Source organism: Phaseolus vulgaris, chromosome 9, assembly GCF_051622355.1.
Source record: "Phaseolus vulgaris cultivar YP4 chromosome 9, ASM5162235v1, whole genome shotgun sequence".
Lineage (NCBI taxonomy): Eukaryota > Viridiplantae > Streptophyta > Magnoliopsida > Fabales > Fabaceae > Phaseolus > Phaseolus vulgaris.
Window position 1 is genome coordinate 32,249,889 of NC_143506.1, and position 9,707 is coordinate 32,259,595.

General features: G+C 29.0%; 1 protein-coding gene across 2 annotated transcripts; it reads left to right on the forward strand.

The window, feature by feature from the left end:
* The first annotated feature begins 5,130 nt into the window (after positions 1-5,130).
* On the forward strand, positions 5,131-8,545 carry LOC137821751 (GRAS family transcription factor family protein). 2 transcript variants are annotated; one of them, XR_016515671.1, is made up of 3 exons: positions 5,131-6,770; positions 7,983-8,054; positions 8,196-8,545. XR_016515671.1 is itself a non-coding variant. In XM_090295500.1 (2 exons), the coding sequence occupies exon 1, from the start codon at positions 5,539-5,541 to the stop codon at positions 6,724-6,726; it is 1,188 nt and encodes a 395-aa protein (XP_090151626.1). In that variant the 5' UTR covers positions 5,131-5,538; the 3' UTR covers positions 6,727-6,770; positions 7,983-8,545. The 2 variants fall into 2 exon arrangements, 1 of the variants encoding a protein (XP_090151626.1); XM_090295500.1 differs by having other exon boundaries at positions 7,983-8,545.
* Positions 8,546-9,707: the final 1,162 nt, after the last annotated feature.

A 9,707-nucleotide genomic window follows, 5' to 3' on the forward strand; every position in this document is an offset into this window, starting at 1 on the left:
TTTCAAAGCTTATATGTGATATTAGTTGGTTAAGATGCACAAATATCATCAAAGTTGAAGTTGCCTTATAAAGCATCTAATAATGATAAGACGAATTACAACAATCAAGATTCAATTAGATTATGTGTTAAGAGGATTAAAAACATTAACATTCATATTTTTACAAAGATAAAAACATTTCAAATTGCAACACATGTTCAAGACACACAAGAGATGATTTAGAGTAGAAGTTTCCATATGAAGCGTCTAACAAGCTTCAAATAGTCATATTCTAAAAACCATATAAAGACATTAAAACGAAGATGAAACACATAAAAGCGATATACAAGAATATCAAGTGAAATACAAGTTTGTGTGAGTGAAAAAGAAAGTGTGATTTGTAGAGATTATATCTACTACATAAGAGTGTCTAGTGAGTTGAGTTGTGTGTTAAACCTTCTAAATCCTTCACATTGTGAAGTATATCATCTAAGCTTACATTTTTCTCTATTTGAGAGTATTTTATCATATCTTGAGAGGTCTTATAGTGTCAAGGAAGATTAAAATTGGTGTACCTAGAGATGTTTATACATCTTCCTAGAGAGATGTTAAAACCCGATGTACCTGGAGATGTGTAGAATACTTGTACTTGGAGATGTGTAGAATACTTGTACCTTGAGAGGTGTAGAACTTGTACCTAGAGCTGTGTAAAATACTTGTACTAGAGAGGTGTTGAAACTCATTTAGTGAAAAGCTATTAAGCAGTTTGCTTAAGGGGATCGGACGTAACCTAAAAGATATGGTGAATCAATATAAATATGTACATATTTCTCTCTTCTCTTTGTTTGTTATATGCTATTATTTTATTTTATTTTTAAATTCACGAACTGAGTTCAAGTTCCATTCAACCCCTTATAGAGTTAGTTGTCCCTACAATAATTTTCATAAAACAAGAAATACACTTAAGAAAATGGAATTTACCTAAATAAAAACCTTCCTATTCCAAAAAAAATAAAAACCTTCCTATTCCAAAAAAATTATGAGAATTTCAGTTAGGTATATGAAATCAATTACCTATAGTTGAATAAATATTTCTCAAAATAGTATGATACCACTCAAGAATATGATACTAAACAAAATTTTATGAAAAGCAAGCTTTGATCTTGAAGAATCTAAATCTCACCACTTGAATTGAGATTAAAATCTGAAAAAACTCCACCAATACTTTTAGCAATTAAATAATGGCAATGTCGTGATTAGGAGAGGCAAGGTGATTTGTATTTGTTGAGAGGGCAGCATGAGTCACCCCACCACTATGAGAGGGCACGCGTGGTGTGCTGATGACCTTTATTTGGGGAACGCCTGAACACTACCACTGGTTCATATTCATTCTCTTTTTCATGTCCACCCAATCACTTATTCTTAATTCAATAATTTCATATTACCAAGTAAACACACAGTCCCTGTAACAAAATAAAACTCTCAGGCATCACTTCAACATCAAATTTCCACATCCATGACTCATACTGCTACCAACGACACCGCCCATGACGTTGCCTTCGGTTTGGAATCCTTGTTGGACGCTTGTCCCATGTGGCTACCAATACAAAAACAATTCTTTAAATAATAACCTTTTACTTTCATCCTCATAACAAAGTTACTATTATTTTTCCTCCACAGGGAAGTCTTTATGTTGTACTCATTAATAGTTCTTCTTTTGTCTCATTATCTTTTGTTTTTTAACATTTTTTTATCTTATATTGTATTTTTTTATTTTTTTTTATTTGGAAGGTTAGAATAAGGGTAGTGCCTCTCAACTCGGTGAGTTTAATCTTTTAATTGAACGGGGGAATAGATATGATAGAGTAAATTTGTATAGTGGGTGAAAAAATGAGGTTGTTTGGATTAAGATAAATATAATAAAAAGTAATTTTTTTTGAGGTTGTTTGGATTAAAATAAATATAATAAAAGATAATTTTTTTTTATAAAAGTTTGTGTGTGATTTTATATATATGATAAATTTAAAACTTTTAAAAATAATATATATATATATATAATTTATTTATATTATAATAAATTAATTTTAATTAAATAAAAAATAATAAGTTTATAATTAGTTAATAATTTTAATTTTATTATTACTAATATTATTTATAATTATTTTATTATAGTTATTATTTCATAAATTATTATTAATGTTTATAATTATTTTATTTTAATTATTATTTTATATATTTATTAATATTTTATTATTTAGTAATTATTATTGTTTATATTATATTATATAATTAATTTTATTTATTTTTTATAATATAAATATAATATGAATGAATTAATAATATAATATATAATATATATTTAATATAATAATTATAAAATATATATTTAATATAATATATATTTAACAATTGTTTCCTCACACATCTTTGCATATTTTTCTTAAGAAAGAAGAATAAAGGTTTTTTTTTGCATCATTTTATAGGTTTTAATCATTTTTTATTCCTTGATTTTTGCATTTTTATGCAATTTTTTTGCTTGTAAAAGTTCATGCTTAGAAAACAAACTGATTGTACAAGATCTACAACCTCCATTCATAAGAGAGATTGTGAAGTGGGTTGTACAGGTGATAATGTGCATGTAGAGCATATGCATATGGAGTGGTGCATGAGGAATAATTTTTTTAGAGACTAGTAGATAACAAGACTTAATTGGCATGTTTTTGTGTGTTAAGAAATAACTAAGATATTGAATATTGTTTTTTAAGGATCATGGTGAGTTAACATTAGTGTCACATAAATAGAAGTTAAATAAATTTAGGGTTTCACAAAATTACATTGAGGTTGTGGTACATAATTATAGCTTATTATCCTTATACTACAATAGTTATGAGATGACAAACAAAGTATTATTGACCATATAGAAACTAATAGCTTTCATTTGATTTTTGATGAGATGATCATTACACTAGATGATCTATCTACACTCCTTCACATTTCTATAGCGGGACAGATCTACATTTATCTTATTCTAGATGTGACAACAAGAATAGTGATCTTGATGGAGTTATTGGGCTTAGAGAATGGCAATGCCTAGACAAAAACTAGACAATGTCATGGTAGACGCATGAGATTGAGTTAGCTACTTATAACTTTTTGGCAAACATGCCAATTTTTTGTAAGTATAGTAAATGGAGAGAAGTTCAAGTATCAAATTCATAGATACTTGTTATATAAGTATTTATCATTAAATAAGAGAGAAAAAATTAAGACCTAATTTTATATAATGAAAGAATAAAGATAAAAGTAAGAAATTTATCTTATATTTGTATGAGTGATTTCAACCTTCCCAAAGAAATTAAAATACATTATATTTGAATTACTTTTTATTGAATTCTCTATATCTTCTAAATGTTTTGTTGGTATATAGTAAGTAAAATATCTTGCATTTAAATTTTCTTATTTGAATAAAATAATTGAATTTCTCTTTTAAGATAAATTTCATTTTCAAAATATTTCTTATAAAAATTTGAACTTCAATGCTATCCCTTTAAACTTGTTTAAAGAAGGTCATCGTGCACACCAAACATCTACACAAATATTCCACAACATCATGACATGTTATTTATCACATTTTTAGTACAAATAATAAAATATTTTACTCACTTTGTTTGTTGTGAAACCTTCACTACAATCCCTTTAAAACTTCACTACAATCCTTTAAACTAATTTTGTTTGTCGTTGAATCAAATTTCATCATATCAATAATTTCATCCATAATAGTTAACATATCAACTTCATTCGACATTTTACTCTAAAATTAGTCATCCATTATATCAAACATAATCATCATTACAACTTTTGATATCATAATTATTTTTGTCAAATAATAAATATTTCAACTTCCTTTTAGAACATGCAATCCAAAAGTTAAAAAATAATTTATGAATTACACAATTTGAAAGCCAAATACATATTTTTCATATTAGTAAATATGAAAGTATGTTATGAATTCCACAATTTGTAAGTAAAAATTCAAATAAGTATGTTATGAATTCCACAATTTGTAAGTAAGAATTCAAATTTTAGATTATAATCCAAAATTTCTCTAGTAAGTTACAATTGAAACTTAATACATTATTATTATGAATTGTATAATCCAAAATACAACAATTATTAGTTTAGATGGTTAGTATATAACTATATTGAATAAATAAAGTTGTTTTCTATTTTGAATGGCTCCATCTAAGAGTTTTAAAGCCTTAATCTCTAATAATATTTTTTTTTATCAAATACAATATTCAAAATAAGAACTCACAAGATACTAATAAAGAGTAACACAACAACATTTTTTTTTTGAAAATGGAAAGAGTTATAAATTAGAATAAAAAATGAGTATTTTTTAAAAATTGAAAAGTATAGGAAGAAAATATAAAAGTAAAAAATGGAAAATCCTAAAAAATATGCTAGTAATATATACAACAACTCATTTATTGTCATATTTAATCTATCATTTAATAATAATTTCACACACAATATATATATATATATATATATATATATATAATTTATATTCTATCATCACTTCTAAAAATTTATCTTTTAATATTTTGTTCTAGTTTTAGCAACAATAATTTATAATTATTGATTTTTATTTAGATATTTCTTTCAGAGTTGAGTGATGAAAATAAGATTATTAAAAATATTATTAAGATTCAATTATATAAATGTATATTTTATTTATATTATAAGCTTGTTAATTTAGGTTTCATGAATTGATATAATAAGATTTTTTCTAACATATTGTTAGAATTTTTTATTAATAAATATAAATTATTTAAGTATTGATTTTTTATATTATTTTTTATAGGTTTTGAATCTCATATTTACTTATAGTTTTTTAACAAATATAATTTTGTTGTTATGATAGATGATTATTCAAATTTAAGTGTCAACATGTCAAGTTTCATAATAATTATGTCTAACATAATAGTTTTTTATAATAAATTAAAAGTGTTTTTTTTAAATAGATTAACGTTATTTAAATTTAAATTTTGCAGTCCGTCTATTTAAATTTACTTTAAGAAATATGCAATTTTATTTATTTTTATTCTTAGGAATCATACTCTTTAATCTATTAAGCTAGACTTTGTAAAGGGTGTATTTCTTAAATTAGGATATATTTAAAATAAAAATAAAAAGTATATCCATGAGTATCTATAGAAGCATGTATAAAATAATGCAGGGGTAACATTTGAAAAGAGAAGAAGAGAAAAAAAAGGAGTAAAGTTTTGTTAAGAAGAGGGATAAGGTATGATTCCGACGGACGGTGATCTGAGCAGTTGCGACGGCTATATGTGATGATCAAAAGGGTATTGAAAAATTGATGAAGTAGAAAGGTCCTTGTCCAACAAATAAAAAACCTTCATCATCTTAAACTTCCTTGTCAAAACCCAACCACACTCAGACAACGACTCTGTCATATAAACTTCGCCGATTAATCCAACAACCCAACCCACCTGAAACTCAAAATCGGCAACAAACACAGTCCACTGTGTTTACATGGACGATCACCTGAGTTCAACTCCCAAAAACGCCATTGGCCTCTGTCTCCTCCCACAGGAACTCATCCAAGACATCTTCCTCTCCCTCGTCCTACCCGAAATCGTTCGCTTAAAACTCGTCAACAAATCCTTCTCCCGAATCATCTCCGACCACACCTTCGTTCGCCAGTGCAACACGCTATCCACTTCCACCACCTGGCTCTTCGTCTACAAAAAGCGCTGGCTCCGGGACGCCGTGCTCCACGCCTTCACCGATCGGAGCTCCGATCGCTGGTTCCGGATCCCCATCGCGGACCTTCTCAAACCGGTTCACTTCCACGGAGAGGACCTCTACTTCCTCGCCGCCTCCAACAACGTCTTCCTATTTGCCTCCAACACCGTTCGCGAGGTCGTCGCTGTTAACTTAGTCTCCGTCACCGTTAAGAAGATCCCCCCCTCCCCGTTGGGTCCACGCGGCACCTCCTCGTGGAGACGATCCGGAATGAAGCTTGTCACCGAACCGTCCGGGTCGGGTCACTTTCGTTTCATGTTCGCGGAGTTCGTCGCGAACCACCCCGTTTTGTTTGTGTACGACTCCAGGACTGACACGTGGAAGTCAACGGAGGCAGTGGAGAGTGGCGCGAGTGAACTGTCGCCACGTGGCGGGGGTCACGTTTTTCTCAACGTGGTTCACGGGCCCAGAGAGAGCGTTCTGGTTGCGTCAACACCGGAGTGCGACGCGGCCGTGGTTCTGCGGCCGAGATTTAACTACGCGAGGGGTGTCGGCGGTAATTTGAGCGTCGGATTCAGCTGGGGGAACGTGATGGACCGGTTACACGTATACGGTGATGGGTATATGATGATTGTGAAATCAGAGGGTGATAGGGTAACCGGCGAGGGTGGGGTGAGGGTTTTGAAGGGTGTGGAACTGTGGGGTCTTAGCTTGGACGGAAGGAAGTGGGAGTTTGTGTCGACGGTTGGCGGTGTGGTTGAGAAGCCTTATGCGGCCATGATGGGATGCTTGGAGGAGAAAAACGGGATCGTGATGGCGGCTTTGGTCTCTAATTGCGACGGAGTTTGGGATATGATGTGGCTCTCTTTTGATACGAAATGGATGCAGTGGACATGGATGCCCCTTCCTGATTGCAAAATGAAGGGTTGGAACATGGCCGGAATAAGCTTCTCTTCTGGACTTACCTTGCCATGAATCTGCACCATCACTTAACACCTTCATAATCATTGCTCCTTCTGGTACATCTTAAATGCTACGAACTCAATTATAAAACAAAACATGGCTCTAGTGTTAATAACTGAATTTCGGTTATGCTTTCTTTTCCAATTTTATGTATCCTTAAAACACATTTAAGTGGGTTAAGAGACAGATTAATATAAATTATTATTGAGTTTGTGAGACTTTAGGACCAAACACACATTTTAAATATATCCCAATAAATGCAAAAAAAATTGTCTCAACAACACATTAATATTTCAAATTAAAATCTATTAGAATTGATACGGTCAATTACTTACGAGTTATTGTTAAGTTTGAAATTATATTTTTTCATCACAATTTGGATGATATCTATTAAGGGTGTTCAAAACTGAATTGATCTAAAATAACTCATTAATTTTTTTTTATCGATTTGGACTTTTTTTTTTTTTTTCAGAATCAAGCGGTTTCTGATTTGTTTGTGGTTTGAAATCTTGGAATCAATTCAAAATCGAATTGAAATGAATTATTTAAATACTGTTATATTATCTATTATTTCACTTATATACAAAATATGTGTATGGGAGAGAAAAATTTAATGTTTCTAACTTGGTTCATCTTTATAAATATGGGGTAGAAGAGCAACACTATATTTAACATATGAGTGAGATGGAAGAAGAGTTATCTTAGTGTGAACATTACATTATTAGTCTGTAGGATAAAACTGCTAAAAAAAGCAAAATATTATTGGAAAAAAATACTAAATAGAAGAACTAATTTTGATGCTTGTGTTTTTGAATTCTGTACAATATTATATATTGTGTGTGGGATTTGTTAGGCATATATTGTATGAGTTAAAATTATTTATGTTACAAAATATATATAATACATATATTAATAAAAAAGTTACACAATAAAACCGTAAAAATGATGCAAATCAAAAAAAAAAAAATTGGTTTGATTTGTTTCATATTGTTTTGAATGGTCAAACTTAACCAAATTAAACTACGTGTAATTTTATATTTGGTTTAAATATATTTTTAATTAAAAAAAAAATATCGTAATCTTAACACATTTAGTATAATTTTTTTTAAATTAGAAAGTGATAGATGAATGTCGAACATTAGTGAAGATCATTCTAACACCATGACATGAATTTTTATAATATTATTTAAGTTGAGTAACGAATTAGTCATTGTCAAGTCATTTGTGGTATTGAAATGGACAAAATTTTGTTTTGATTTATCCACTAGCGATTTTACAAAGAGAAGCTCAAGACGGAAGAAAGGCAAGGAGGGTTTTCTTTACAACAGAGTATGTAAGATGTGAGTATTTTATGTGATAGACATATAACACTTTGTAGTCTCTTTCCATATGATAAACATGTTATGCTTAGACAATTTTGCACATAGTCTTAAAGCTAACGTATTTCACACAAATGTCTTGAGGCTTATTCTATGTTGCAGAGAATGTTTGTTTCCTTCGTCTACCAAGATGATTTGTAAAAGCATATCAACATCAACAATCTCTTGAAAAATGAGCTAAAAGTGTTAACCTTCTTCAACTCCTTGATGCTTGCTTTATCTGGAAAAGACTATCCAATATGTACAATTCTGCACTTTACACAATTTTAAGTAAAGAAACTCTAACCAAGGACGAATAAGTACAATCATTTATTGGGACGTTGCTTCAAGAGGAGAAGAACATTTAATGATGCATGAAGCACATTTAATGCATCATCTACGTTCAAGTTGTTAAAAACATAAGGAAGACATTCATATAAGTTAAACCATATCTATTTCATATATTTTGCATCCTTTTGATTTGAGATTGATAATTCATTCAATAGGCTTGGTAGAAATCACATAAAATAAAATAAAAAATGCACGGTTCAATTAGTTAGTAATTTTTCATAGCATAGTTTATATTTGGAATTTTTTATTTCAATTCATGTAAATGTGTGCTTTGTTGTGTTTTATGTTCTTTTCAATTTTTAGAAATCATTAGGATCATATATGATTTTTTTATTTTATTTTCATTTTTTGTGAATATGTATATGGATTTAACTTTTTAATTAATATTTTTTATATGGAAGTTATTATTCATTTCAACATGTTTAACAATACAATTATGAAAAGCCATATTTTTAGCAACCATTGCAACCTTGTGAACCATATTTTCATCAATCCTATTATGATGAATGTGAGCAAGTTCAATCACCCTTTCAATAATATTAAATGCCACAACATCAACAATTTGTGCAAACTAACATGGATATTACTAATCAATTTTAGAGAACCATCTTTGAAAGATTTTGTGAGGCAAATGAATGTGAATAAAATGAAACATAGTATAGAGACTATTGGATAATAATAGAAAATTAAATTGGTCAATTGGTTAGTTGTGTGCATAAAATTGTTGATCCTCCAAGTAATATAAGTATTATGTCATTTAGTACAAATGAAAGGGTTTAAGAACTTCTATTAGTAGAAGAGAACAAAGAAGAGAAAAAAGAAAAGAATAATCGAATAGAATTAGATTTTGATTTATCAAATTTTTAGAAACTAATACAAAATGCACTTTTAATTTTGACATGTGTACTATATATGTTGATATTAATTCTATCATACACCTAGTTTCTACTTCACTTGTAAATATATTTTAAAAATTAGTCAATATAATCTTTTCTATTAAAGTGATAATGACAACATTATAACAATAACATAAGATATGAAAAACGAATAAATCATTAGTCAAAATTTATTTATTAACAAAAATGACATGTGATATATGCGACAAGTATCATGTGTAATCGTCACCATAAAATTGGAAGAAGTTACATTGTCTCGTTTTAAAAAAAATTGGAATCAAATTAACAATTGAAAGAAAAAAAAATTATAATATTAAGAATAAAAAAAAGTATTTAACCTAAATTTATATATTATTAGTATTTTAAAAAGGTAAATAGTCTCTTTAAT